At 38.9% G+C, this 15,221-nt stretch overlaps 1 protein-coding gene across 5 annotated transcripts in view; it reads left to right on the top strand.

The window, feature by feature from the left end:
• LOC120418059 (acetylcholine receptor subunit alpha-like) overlaps window positions 1-15,221 on the top strand; it is a 664,850-nt gene that overhangs the window by 577,699 nt on the left and 71,930 nt on the right. For all 5 annotated transcript variants that reach the window (XM_052708361.1, XM_052708364.1, XM_052708360.1 and 2 more), the window contains 2 exons: window positions 472-611; window positions 681-1,016. In XM_052708361.1, the coding sequence (XP_052564321.1) occupies window positions 472-611; window positions 681-1,016 (476 nt within the window). The remainder of the gene's footprint in view (window positions 1-471; window positions 612-680; window positions 1,017-15,221) is intronic.

Consider the following 15,221-nt stretch of genomic DNA (forward strand, 5'->3'; position numbering starts at 1 on the left):
TTCCACACGCCAAGGCGGCGGCACCACCACCCTCTGACAGCTTTCCAAGGAAGCGAAACCCTGGGCAAAAATGTTGTCGAAAGAAGCCCTAAATTTAATTCCACCTTAATTGTGTCCCCGGTAATGTAGCTGCTGGTCGGTCGGTGGGCCAAGTGGGAACAGTTTTCCCAAGAAACTTGAAATTTATCGTCCACGAAAACTTCGGAGGAAGCAGCATAACTTTTTGCTATCTCTTTCCGCTAGGAATATTTGAAAGAATGCTGGTCATTGCGGCGCGCAGACCGACGAAGAGTCAAAGTTTTTCACCATCAGCACCACCACTGTGCGCTGACCAGTGTTGCCAAAAGTCTCAAGGCATCAGGTTGAACTTCGTTTTGAGATTTGGCAAATCTAATTTAGGACGAAACTTGTCCCTCGAACTCATGGTTCTTTTCCATTCTTTTTCTCCTTTTCTCTTCTCTCTACTTGCAGTATGCGCGGGAAATCCTGATGCAAAACGTCTCTACGATGATCTTCTCAGCAACTACAACAAACTAGTTAGGCCTGTTGTGAATGTCACAGACGCATTGACCGTAAAAATAAAGCTCAAACTGTCCCAACTAATTGATGTGGTACGTTTCGACACGATTCGCCCCAAGATGTGTGTGCAATGCAAAAACATTTCTCAATTTATTCCACAGAATTTGAAAAACCAAATTATGACCACCAACCTATGGGTAGAGCAGACGTGGTATGACTACAAACTCAAGTGGGAGCCAAAAGAGTACGGTGGCGTGGAAATGCTGCACGTTCCCTCCGATCACATCTGGCGGCCGGACATTGTGCTGTACAACAACGCAGATGGAAACTTCGAGGTGACACTGGCCACGAAGGCCACACTCAACTATACAGGCCGCGTCGAGTGGCGGCCACCGGCCATCTACAAGAGTTCCTGCGAGATCGACGTGGAGTACTTTCCCTTCGATGAGCAAACGTGTGTGATGAAGTTCGGCAGCTGGACGTACGATGGCTTCCAGGTTAGTAGGAGTAAAGAGCAATTTTTGCAATATTATGGATTCTGTTTGCCGTAGAGAGTTTCAAGTGCGAGCCTTTTTACCAACAATTCTACAGCATAACAACGTTCAATTAAATTAAAATTGAGTGTTTACACATTTTGTCTGAAAATACTATAAAGAACTGGTAAATTACTCATATTTATTCACTCTAATCAGTTAGACCTTAGACATTCTGACCAAGTCTAGAGTTCTTCTTCCACCTCGCGCAAAGCGATTGCAATTTGTATGGAAATTACTATTGGGAAACCCACATTTTTGCCTTATAAACTTACAAATTTCATATTTTATTATTTTATGAAACTATTATCCTAGAAGAATAGTCTATGATGTCCCTAACAACTCTCTCGAAGGCAATAAAGCTCATTAAACAAAAGCTACAGAACGTTAAATAGTGGTTGGTGCCTTTCTCACTCTTTTCCAACAATGGGTGATATGTGATATGATGGGTTTGGACACAAATTTCGTCTAATTTCGTTAAGTTTCAGAATACAAAAAACACACATATCACTCAAGGGCTCATAAATGGCATCTTAAGTGGCCATAGCTTGAGACAGGGTTGCTAGATCTTCAATGTTTTGGACTCGTTGGAAAGGTCTTTCGATTACCTAACCATCGGTGGGTCGGATGATGGATCCGGACATTGTTTACATACATTTAAGTGAGATCCGGCTTCAAAAAAGTACATAAATACCACTTAAGTGGTCAGAACTCGAGACAGGGTTGCCAAATCTTCAATGTTTCAGACTCTTTGGAATGGTCTTTCGATTACCTTACCAACGATGGGTCGGATTAGGACGTCCAATTTTCCCGGGTTTTGAATTCCTCGGGAAGCGGGAAAAATATTTTGGAAATCTCGGGAATTCCCGGGATCCCGGGATTTTTTTAAAACAGTAATAAAATCTATGTTTTCATTATATTTGCATGTTTGCAAGCTTAAAATCATAGAATTAGTTCAATACTATTCATTCATTAAACACCTCAATCTAAACAACGATGGCAGTTTTTAGATAGTTTGAAATATTTTATTTTGTTCTATGTTGTGCATTGGTGTCTTATCTTTTATCTAATCCAATGTGATTCAAATTAAATAAGTCTCTTATAAATACCTATTTTGTTATACGTCATGACTAGTAAAGCAAAAAAAGAAAATCTTTTTAAATGTCTAAAATAACAAATAAAAAGACAACAAATAAAATTATAACAGTTAAATTTTAGATAAGTTTAGACATTCATGTTTTGTATAAAAAATATGTTAAAAATTATCTTAAGGTCATTACCGCCACTAGGAAAAAACGGGACTACAGTCTAAATAGGTACAGGAGGTTTCAGAGCAATTAATGTTGAGATCGATGTATTAATTGCTTTGTTCTGTTCCTGTTTTAATCGAAATCAATGAAAAAATAAAAAACATTATGCAAAAATTTACTAAAACAGCTGTCTTAATTCGATACATTCGTCTTGATTTGCCAAAAATGTTCATAAAAAATAATTTAAAATGATAATATTTTTTAAATTTAATATTATAAATATACGTAGTCTTTTCAAAAATATATAAAATTTGATAAAAAAAAATAAATCGCTGGACAATTTACGGATCGGTATTATTTACAAATTTCCTTTATAAGTCACATTAATGCTGATGTCTAGTTTCAAAAGGTCCTATAAACATATGAAAACACAATAGCTTATAGGACCTTTTCTAAAAAAACCCTGAATATATGCTTAATATTTGATTCTTTTTTTATCGTTGTTTATCTATTTCCACATCAAAACCTGAATATCCAGACAAAAATTTGATATTTTTTCCAATTTCGGGAAATCCCGGGACAAAATACAAAAAATCCCGGGATTCGGGAATTCCCGGTATCTGAAAAATCCCGGGAATTTTGTCCCGGGAATTCCCGAGATGGACGCACTAGGTCGGATGATGGATCCGGACATTGTTTACATACATTTAAGTGAGATCCGGCTACAAAAAAGTACATAAATACCACTTAAGTGGTCAGAACTCGAGACAGGGTTGCCAGATCTTCAATGTTTTAGACTCTTTGGAATGATCTTTCGATTACCTAACCAAGGATGGGTCGGATGATGGATCCGGACATTGTTTACATACATTTAAGTGAGATCCGGCTACAAAAAAGTACATAAATACCACTTAAGTGGTCAGAACTCGAGACAGGGTTGCCAGATCTTCAATGTTTTAGACTCTTTGGAATGATCTTTCAATTACCTAACCAACGATGGGTCGGATGATGGATCCGGACATTGTTTACATACATTTAAGTGAGATCCGGTTACAAAAAAGTACATAAATACCACTTAAGTGGTCAGAACTCGAGACAGGGTTGCCAGATCTTCAATGTTTTAGACTCTTTGGAATGATCTTTCGATTACCTAACCAAGGATGGGTCGGATGATGGATCCGGACATTGTTTACATACATTTAAGTGAGATCCGGCTACAAAAAAGTACATAAATACCACTTAAGTGGTCAGAACTCGAGACAGGGTTGCCAGATCTTCAATGTTTTAGACTCTTTGGAATGATCTTTCGATTACCTAACCAAGGATGGGTCGGATGATGGATCCGGACATTGTTTACATACATTTAAGTGAGATCCGGCTACAAAAAAGTACATAAATACCACTTAAGTGGTCAGAACTCGAGACAGGGTTGCCAGATCTTCAATGTTTTGGACTCTTTGGAAAGGTCTTTCGATAACCTTATCAACGATTTATAACATGATGATGTTTGGTTCAGTTTACTGTCATTTATTCAACTTCCGAAAATATGCGAAAACACATTTTTATACATAACTTTTGAACTACTTATCGAAACTTCAAACAATTCAATAGCACCGTATGGGACCCTAAACCTAGTCAAATGCGACTAGTTTGGTCAAAATCGGTTCAGCCAGTGCTGAGAAAACTGCGTGACATTATTGGTCACATACACACACATACACACACGCATACCCACTAGGGTGTAATATCAAAATCGATTTTCCAGCACAGCAATTTTTCAGTTCCTTTTGGGGTCCTAAACAACTCCCCAAAGTTTGGGAACGATTGGTTTAGTCCTCACTTTGAGCAAAGCGATTCAATTTTCTATATAAATTTGTATGGGAAAACCCATTTTTTTTAGTTTTGATTTTTATAAAATCCACGTTTCACGCTGTACTAAAACCGGATTCATATTCGGATGCTCTGGAAGGTGCTCTACAACTTTCCCGAAGAGAGTATGGTGCTAGCTTGTCCCTGAAAGAAGATACAGCGTCCTCAAAACTCGTCTAAAACGTGATTTTCGAGCAAAAAACACGTTTTAGACGAGTTTCGAACACGCTGATCTTTTTTAGGAGCAAGTTAGCACCATACTCTCTTCGGGAAAGTTGTAGAGCACATTCCAGAGCATCCAAATATGAATCCGGTTTTAGTACAGCGTGAAACGTGGATTTTATAAACATCAAAATTCAAAAAAATGGGTTTTCCTATACAAATTTATATGGAAAATTGAATCGCTTTGCGCTAAGTGAGGACTAAACCAATCGATCCCAAACTTTGGGGAGTTTTTTAGGACCCCAAAAGGAACTGAAAAATTGCTGTGCTCGCTGAATTTGGACAACTTTATTTTTTTCCATACAACCATATTACACCTTAATACCCACACACATACACACAGACATTTGTTCAGTTTTCGATTCTGAGTCGATATGTATACATCAAGGTGGGTTTTCGAGCTTTAAATAAAAAGTTCAATTTTAGAGCAGGATTAAGCCTTACCTCAGTGAGGAAGGCAAAAGAGGTAATATTCAACCACGGGGATGCTGCGGCTGTCATCTGCATACAATGTCACTGAAGCCTAAAAAGTACCAAAGTTTTGGTGTCTAGTGTCAAAATTATGGGGAGTAACATGACGAAAAGGGCGCAAATTTTAAAGGACGAAAATCATTTTTTTTCTTTATTTTTGTTTTGTTAGTTAAAATGAAATTAAATGTGTACCATTATCCGGGGCAAATCGGGACACATGGGGTGAATTTGGAAGTTATTTTAGCAATGTTTTTGCACAACATTTGGAAGTTTTTTATTGGTTTCAGTTAGAATAGACATAATAAATATAGGTATTCGGTGCCCTCTCCCCGTGCCATACCTTCACACTTAGAAGACCCGGGAGGCGGAGTCTTGTCGCAAAAAGAACGATACACACCTGTGGATCCGTTGACGAAACCGCAAGGTTTAAGAGGGCCACATTATAAGGTGTTACGTCGATTCCGTTTTTTTAGAATAGACACAAAACAACAAAATTAGTTTCTAAATTTGAATTTTTATGTCTACAGCTGTTCATAGAAGGCATTCAGGTCGAAAATTTACCAACACATTAAAACCACGGGGTACCATAGAAGTTGGTTTGTTTGACTCAAAAACATGCTTCCTTTTAAATGTAAATGTAATAAAATGTAACATGCTTCTTCGAAACTGCATGGTGAGCTCCACGACGTCACTAACAATGGGCTATGCCCTTTTCGTGGACTCGCTCTTAAGGTTTCCCAACAACATGGTTGAGCTCACATATTGGTTTAACCGCCTTAAATTGTAGATTAAAATTAAAATTATGATGATCTGAAAGTTCATTGGCCAAATTAGAATTTGCGGAAGACATTTCAGAGGATTTTAAAAAGACACCTGCTGGGAAGCTTTGCCTGAGACCTGATGCTAAACTTAATTATATTGTTGTTGGCGGCATTTTTGGTTTATTTTAATGAAAAGAATCGTTCTGAGCAGCTACAGGATTTTAAAAAAAAAAAACAAATAAATAAGATTTATCATATTTTGATTTGTGTCCCTCTGAAATGTTAATCCCGAAGCAGCGCCACCAAACATTTGGTGGCGGCTTCAGCAAGCTACGTCATTATCACGGGCCTGTATTCAACCTACCAAATTTTCAACATTCCAAAATTCAACTTTTTTTCTGTGTTCCGTAACTCAAAAGCACCACAAACGAAAAATTTTCCTCGAACCAAAAATGAACGCCGCTCTGGTTGACATCACTGCATACTCTATGGATGACGCCTTAGAGGGTTCAAATGAAACTAAAATGATGCTCAAATACATAGATAGGATCAAAACAAGTCATCCATGGAACAGTTGCAACAGTGTTTCTTTTTCGCGGGAATCGTATTGACTTTCTACAATGTTTGAAGTAGAGATTTTCACGCAACGCTTTTTTTTAAGAAATTCAATTGTTTGTATAATGATTTGTTTTGCAATAATAATCCCAGCATAGCTTTTTACCAATTTTAAATTTTGATATTTTGCAAAAAAAAAAATGATGGTAATATTCATCAGTAAAAGGTGACAGATTTTGTGACAAAAAATGTGTAATATTACATCAGAAAATGGTGAATTTTCATCAGTTTCTGATAAATATTCATCAGGTTCACATTTTTACACAGTTTTTAGGTAATACATATTACTCAAAAAAGAGGTAATATTCAATCAACCAAATTTTCAACATTCCAAAATGCAATTTTTTTTTTGCTGTGTAACTGTAATATAAAAATAGCAACACCTGTTGAAATATTGTGTAAAGCAATAAGATTGTGCTGTGGACGGAATTATTGACCCATCAGAACCACGCTTATAACTATTGATAAGTCCAGATTTGGATGAAAACTTTGTTTTTAAGAACATAATAAAACTGTCTAACATTCCTCTTCCTCTAACAAAAAATGAAATCACAGCAAAATTCCAGCCTACGAAGCTTTCAGTTGTGTGTGTGCATGAAAAAATGTGCCTTACCAGAGACAATAATCCTTCATCTTTGCTCGAGGATTTCCATGACGAGCCACTGAAAAAAGAGAACAATAATATTGCTGGTAATCCATATATACATAAAAATATAACGCATCGGTAGATGTAAATCCAGTGCTGCAATCGGCTCTGCAACAACAAGCAATAGACTAGCCAACGAGAGAGGCAAACCAGTTAGTAAATGATCCTGGTGATGTTGGGAACGCCGGTGACCACCGGGTGATCTGGTCCGGAGAGGGAGCATGAAGAATAGACAGACAAACACACGCACCCGAACTCAAATGAATAATATATTTTGATGGTCAGCAGCCTTTTACGGACCCGCAGAATGATGGTTGATGTAGCCTCCTGCTAAAAGCTCCCTTTTATTTTCATTTACGGATGAATGTATGTATCTGTGACTGTATTTTTTGTTTCTACGAGCTTTGTTCTTTTCCGATTTCCACTGCCATCCGGTCCCCTAACCTATCATCAATTCAACGCTACGGTCGTTATCGTTTAGGGTTATGGCGTCCGACGATCGAGACAGAAACCAACGGGGGCAGTAAAATTATGTCCAAGAAAAAGGAAGAAGGAAACTCCATCACCATTTCGGACGGAATATTATTGCTGGGAAGAACAACAATGCTGAGATTTCGGAAAAAAAGGAAACAAGACAATATTAAAATAATCACTGGGAATCGCTCAATTATTGTCCAAGTCCCACTGCGTCCGCTTTGGATGGAAGATTTCCGAGAGATCTCTTTCGAGAAAACAGGAAATCTATACACGGAAAATCAGCAGAAGGATTATCCTGGTTTGATTTTGCTGATATTTGCGAAAAATTACACTGAACCAGCGAAATGTTTCGCTAAAACCAGCGGCTGAGCAAATTCAAATCCAGCAACTTGGTTTTGCTGCAGGAGTGTAGCCAGAACTTTGGTTTAGGGCGTGGACCTAGTAAGCTAGATATAACTATCACCGGTTTCTAATCTAATTTAATCTAATCTAATCAGACCCTAGCGCAGCCAATCTATCGAAGGGATCCTGGAGAGTGCCTTAGGTTAGATGACGCCTAGCACTCTTCTTGTCATTTATTAACATTTGTAGTGCGCCATTGCATTAGAATGCATTGAAACATCACAAGCGTTAAAGCGGCCAAGCCTACTGCGTAAAGCCGTATCGCAGAGATGACTCGTAATTGGGTTGAGTTTGAGCACTGAATGTTCGAACAACAACACAATTCTGAATCGACAGGGGAGGAAGAAGCGTGGGGACACACCACCATACGCTCCGATATTTTTTTGGTTGTATTCGTTGGGAGCACCATGCTAAGAAGGTTTGGTACTCCGGGACCCTGGGATGGGACATTGTATTTCCACGAATGCCCTGGACACTATTTGCCGTGGTTATAGCGCCACAACTCGCTCTCTGTAACAGTATTCCTAATTCCAGTCCACGCTCACCAAGTCGTCATGGCCTAGTGGTTAGCATTTTTGCTTACCAATCCTAAGGACGGGGGATCGAACCCCGCCTCGAGCGACTTTGATTTTTCGTTCATATTCATCATTTCAAATTTCTGTGTTGTTAACTTTCTCGTTGGGAGCAGATGGGCATCGAACCCAGAACCATTCGCTTATAAAGCTAACACCGTAACCAGTCAGCCACGGCCGCTCCTGCTTGATATAACTATATCACTGGTTTGATATTTTTGTGGGATTATAGATATTTTTTCCTAGCTTCTGCCAGATATAAATTTACACAATATTAGAGTTTAAACTAAAGCTTTTCTGACATGAAAGATATACCTCTTTTTAGATGTAATTTTACCATGATTTTTTTTACTGTGCACTGGATCAGCACATTGTCTTCCGAAACCAGCAGAAGAAACTCCTGGGCTTCATCCATAAAGTACGTCACGCAAAAATCAGCCAAAATTTACCCCCCTCCCCCCCTTTGTCACGCTTTTCCTATACTTATAACATGCAATGTCACACTTGCTCAGACCCCCCCTCCCCCCCTAGAGCGTGACATACTTTATGGATGACGCCCTGGTTGATTTTGGAATCCGGTAGCTCCTTCGGCTCTCCCTCGGCCGGGTCCGATGACGCAGTGGTTAGCGTGGTAGCCTCTCACCCTAGTATGGCCTGGGTTCAATCCCAGACGGGCCCGGTGGCATTTTTCGAGACGAGATTTGCCTGATCACGCCTTATATCGGATGGGGAAGTAAAACGTCGGTCCATTAGCGTAAAAGAGGTTTTGAGTGACGCCCCACCCATAACCTTCGGACGCCTAGAAATGAGCAGAAACTTGCAACAGAGGCCACAAAAGACCTGGGGGTCGTTAAAGTGGATTGCTTTGCTTTGCTTTTTAGCTCCTTCTAAACCAGTAAAACTTGTCGATAATTTTAGCGAAACCGATCCCCCAAACAGCAAAAGTTTTCACTAAACCAGTAAATGTTTCCACTGGTTCGATCAAATTTGACTGTATTCCTAACCAGCGAAAAATTAGCGATTCCAGGTAATTTGTCTACAGGCTGAGAACTTTATCGCGTTTTGGCGATTGATCCCCTTTCCGTGCGCGCTGTCTTCTGCTTATACAGATGGTACAACATTATTCGATTTCCTTCGGTAGCATCCGCGTGCCCCGGACCCACCCAAGAATCCTTATGGTACTGAGACAGTAAATGGAGACGGAATCCATCACGTTCACGTTCGGGCAGAGAAATAGGAGAACCTGGAACGCTGGGAGAGCTGGTTGTGTGCTGGGAGTTGGAGAATCGTGCCAAAAAGTGCTTGGCGAGAAATAATACGCCCCGTAATAAAGTGATGAATTTTGGCATAATACCAGAATTAGCAATAACGTATGGTCATCAATTTATATAAATTGCACCGACCGAAAACAATGGATCTCTCCCCGGTCCGATGTAGCCAGGACAGGCCGCTGATGAACTTGGGTACGATTTCAAGGTCGTGATAGTACGCCTTGCGTCTCGAAATCAGTGCGTAATAAAGTTTTGAATGTATCTCTGCTATTGACCTTCAAGCTCTGGCGAGGTACCCAATATAAAAACATGGAATGGATTCGAGCAGCTGTTGGTTCTTCTGCTATGTTTTAACACGCAATTTTCAAAATATTCTGTTCGAGATGCGACCTACTCCAGTGAATGTTGCAAAAATACTATAATTTTGGAAAAGCCTCACAAGTTGAATAATATTTGAAAAATAAAATTCAAATTATTTCAATATAATCCCAGTATTCATGATAACATCAGGACTGCGGAGTCGAGAAGATTCGATGTGACTCCGACTTCAACGTCTGAAAATATTGTGAATCCGACTCTGGCTTCTGGAGTTTTAATGACTCCAACTCAGAAGTCAACTTCAGCTTTCCAAAAAGACCAAACCTCACCGACACCAATTCCAACATCAATTCAACAAATTTAGCCGTTTCGAATCTAACTTTCGGACTCTTAGCATATCCGAAAGCGACTCAGACTCCGGGTTCTCAGAATTTGCCGATAAAAATTCCGACACCGACTACAGATCCTCAAAATACCCGACTCCTCCGATTTCGGCTCCAACTTCACAGCCCTGACAAATATGATTTATTTATTTAGACTCGATAAGGAGCCGTGTATCTCTTTTACAATACAAGTAAATTATTACAATTAAATGAACGATTTTATGTTGAAATGAAGTGTCCTAGATGCGGAGCTGCCTCCATAATTCTCGATTAAATTTTCAAAAGGCCTTATCTGCATAGGAAACCCATGAGGGATAGGTTGTTTTGAAAATTTAATCTAGAATTTTACTTTCAACTAAATTCTGTGAACGTGGTGATCTGGACACGCCCATTCGCCCACACACCTGCCCATATTTTGTGTTCAATGCGATAACTATTTGAATAACTTGGAATGTCAGTAGATGTATAAATCTGGTTTCTTCTTTTTCCATTTTAAGGGAACGTTGTTCTGGGCTTGGTATTTCCGGTTTTGGAGGTTGTTTGAACTTGGTGTGGTTCCAGATAATGTTGCTTAAGCCGGTTTCTAGAGTTTGTACGACGAAACTCTGGGACCTTCGTTGGTTCGGGTGCTGGCAGAATCTTCAGTTGTTGAATCCCCAGGTTGTTTCTCAGTGAGCGTTTGACGAATTATGGTTATAGATGAAGACTCCACGCTTTGACACGTTTTCTACCGAAGAGCTCTTTTGTTGGTCTTGAAAATTTGACACTTAGAAATGTGTGAATGATGTTCCTTACACAATCCACAAAAATCATTTGTGATGGCACAATCAGAGGAGCCGTGGTGTTGTAAACATTTTGGAAATCGAACTTGGTTTGCATAGTATTTAGCTGTGTGTCCGAATCGCTGACATACATCATACATGTTCATACATCATTTTTGTATGGAGAGCTGCCGAATTTGTATGGAAAAATATATGGACAAACTAATGATGCAAAATTGCTTCTTTGGTCATAGCGAAGGCACCAAAAAAGTTTCAGCCGGATTAAAAGATACCAAAAAAATCGAATGACCGAAATCTGAAAGAATTGCTCAATTACGAGTAATGTAATAATTATTATATTTTAGTGTGAATTATTCTATAAAATTTCATTGATTAGATCATGAAAACTTTATTAGAACCGTCATCAGGGGTGACATTGGGTTTGGGGGATTACTGAACGGAACGTTACTTAACTGACCTTTAAGTTGGTTGGTGCCTTTTTCAATGTTCATAACTTTAGATAGGGTTATCAGATATTCTGAGATCATTGGTAAGGTTTTTTTTATGATGAATCCGGATCAAAATCGGATAAGGATCAACTTTGTAAAGCTTTGTAAATCAATATTAAAATAAAATAAAAATTAGGTATTTTTTATGGTTGGTTTTACACGATGCCTCAAAGAATGCTATCCTTTGATTTACCCTTGAAATACCGTTCCAATTCCTTCCAAACACTGCACTAGCCAGTGCAATGAAACATGCAACCAAAATCTGCAGTCATGAAGCAATCGGCGATAATTGATCGTTTAATCGAAAGCTGATTTATGTTGATTTAATTATCTCGCATTACTGGCAAGTGACGTAAATTGTTATTTTTCACCGTTACTCATCCGATACACCCACACCGTTTCATTTCAACAAATCATCCACGACCGCAATCCAAACAGCAAATAATTGAACAGGGACTGAAATGTGAGGATGAAAGCGCGGTAGAAAATTTTATCACCGTAAAATATTAATCCACGCTCTGGCACTTTTTTTTATTTGTCACTGCAAATCCGACCGACACCGGCTTTGAGCGGCACAAATGGAGAAAAAAAGTTGCAATTTTATGTACAATTTAAACGAATATAAATAACTCTTTCCAATACATAAAACAACACACTCTCATATCCAGTCAAACAATGTGTGACGATCAACGAGCCGTGCAGGACAAAACTGCCTCACTTTTTTCAGTGCGAAAAACTGACGCGTCGCGGTGGTCCCACGCACGTGGCTGCACAGCAAAATGATCACAATGTGCGTACATCACGTGTGTGGTGTGTGTTGTGGAGGAAAATAAAACAATAACGCAGATTTATTCACTGTTTGTACAAATAGTGCTTGAAGTACAAATTGAATACTTTCAGTTTTTTGCTCCGTTGTTGGGCTACAATTTATTAAACTGCCATACATTCAATAACATAAATTTTTAACCAATTACCATGTAGAAATTGTAGACGTTGAGCAAAGAATATCATGCAATGAGTTTTAATTTTATAAGTTCTATATAATAAATTGAAAAAAAAAATCATACAATTATTGTAATTGGCTGTCATTTGAGAATATTTTACTGATTTAAATGCTTTAAAAGCACCGACTTGTGTTTGCTTTCCGGGTGGGTACCACTGTATTATAGTGTGGGTACCACCAATTGGCGTTAATTCGCTGTCTTTTTTTTCCTAAAATGATTGTTAATTGGCTGTCAATTGTGAAGATTTTACTGATTTAAATGCAAGTAAAGTTGCACTGGTGAAAGACATTTGTTTGCTTATTAGTTGTGTAAGAGTTTTTTTTGTGCTTCATTTGACCCGATGTCACCCCTTTAAAGGGATGAGATTGAGCCAATTTTCAAACGATTGGCATTTGAGGCTGGTTTTACAAACATCATACAATTTTGGGAAAATGTTGGTCAACTATTTAAGGACATTTCATCGAAAAAAGTTCTGTGATATCATTTATATTGTTATTGTTACTTAGAATTTAAAAGAGATGTATAGATATTTGACCCATTGTCACCCCCACTCATGGTATGTTTTTGTCTTAGGCTGCTCGTATGAGCAGCCTCTTTATTTGAAAGGGAAATAGCGAATTTGTAAGTAAAAAAAAATATTTTTTTCATAACCCATGAAGAGCATCAGGACGCATTTACAATGCGTAGCTGTTGGTGGTAAATTTTGAGAGATTTGCTCATACAAAAAAGGGGATCAAGTCTCCCAACTCTCCCTAACCATTTTCAGTGAAAAAAAGCATCAAGAACTTGTTTGCTTGTTTTGAAGCAAAAGCAAAATTGAATATTTAAAGAACAGCTTTAAACAAAATCAGAAGAACATTTTACCACAAAGCAAAAGTCGAACGGTAAAATCAACTGATTTTGTAAATTCAATACCATCACTTGCTATCCAAATGCAATTTACTTTTGATCAGAATTTGCAGAAGTCCATCGCACCACAATCGAATTACATTAGCAAAAACGCTGAGCCATAACCAGAGCAGATCAGCAGCAGCACAATAATGGTGCAAGTTTCAATTGACCCAGAATATTGCCGGCCGTAAATTATCCCAAACGGTGCATTGCTCAATTCGGTGCGAGCTTATTAACGCCCTAGTTAAGGTCCGGCGGCAACACAGTTGCTAATCTGATATAAATTCCGGCCAAAACACACACAAAAACACCCAATCTCTTTCGCCGGTGACCGTTGGCCATTTTGAAGGCGGGGGCGGGCAGGCCTTCATTATCGCACGAACCACAATAAAAACCAATGTACAGGAAATAATTATTTATCTTGGCTCATCCTTTTTTTGCTGGGATTTGCTGCCGGGCAATTTGGCCAACCCCCTGCCTGCACTGCACTGTGTAGATGCTCCCCGCGGCGGTTACGATTCGTGGGCGGATACCATTACCACCCGGCTACTCCTCCCTCCAGAAGCCCATTCAGCTGCAAAAAATCTGGCCAACCGAGTGTCCCACGCCACGCGTCGGCGACCAGCGAATAAATGGAACAATTTTATGACATTCTTTCCTAATTGCTGGCCAGCTTTTCGCTTGTGTTTTTTGTTCTTCTTTTCCTTCTTTAATATTCCCTTCTTAGGGTCACACCAACAGCATCGGTATGGTCTGATCCGTAGAGTTCATCGTAAAATTTATGACTCACGGTGGCACAGGTCCCCTGTCCACGTACCGTTCTGGTTATCACCAGGACAAACAGAAGCTTCCATTTCATTAAGCCATTCCACTTATTATGCGTCGTGGTTAACTATAAAATCGTGTTTATATAGTTATCAGCAATTCCCCACGAAAACAGCATGGAAAAAAACAAAAGTGCTCGGATCGGGCTCAAAATTTTTCTGGGGGTTCCCTGGCCGAAATAATTAGACCCGTATTTTTTTGTTTGGCCATTAGGGTGACCTACGGCGTGTTAGGGTGGTCTGAAAAATGGCCATTTTCGTCGATTTTCGCAAAAACCACTTTTTTCAAAAAATCATAACTCCTCGCCATTTTAACCGATTTCAATTGTCTTATACGCAAATGAAAGGTGATAAGTTGGCCTTTCAAAGAAAAATAATAAGAAGTTTCAAAAATCTAGCCTAACATATGAAAAGGTCGAATGAAACTTTAAAATGCCGTTTTGACGGTGTCTGGACCAAAGAGCCTATGTCTGGAAATATTTTTATCGGATTCCCCGGACATTTTTACATAACATACTAAAAAATGGGAGGAGTTCATTAACAGGATTCCGAGATATGATTTTTTGAAAATAAAATCCGTGTTTTTCGACGCGCCGCGCGCAAAAACCGGAAAATGACAAAATCGGCAAAAAATCAACTTTTTTCACTAAAACTGCGATAACTTAAAAATTTCAGCGATGACCTATACATGTCTGGGTACCAAAAGTTGCGTCTTTCAATTACAAAAATTTTGGTACCCAAACATCTATAGGTCATCGCTGAAATTTTTAAGTTATTGCAGTTTTAGTGAAAAAAGTTGATTTTTTGCCGATTTTGTCATTCTCCGGTTTTTGCGCGCGGCGCGTCAAAAAACACGGATTTTATTTTCAAAAAATCATATCTCGGAATCCTGTTAATGAACTCCTCCCATTTTTTAGTATGTT

Source organism: Culex pipiens, chromosome 1 (assembly GCF_016801865.2).
Source record: "Culex pipiens pallens isolate TS chromosome 1, TS_CPP_V2, whole genome shotgun sequence".
Taxonomy (NCBI): Eukaryota; Metazoa; Arthropoda; class Insecta; order Diptera; family Culicidae; genus Culex; species Culex pipiens.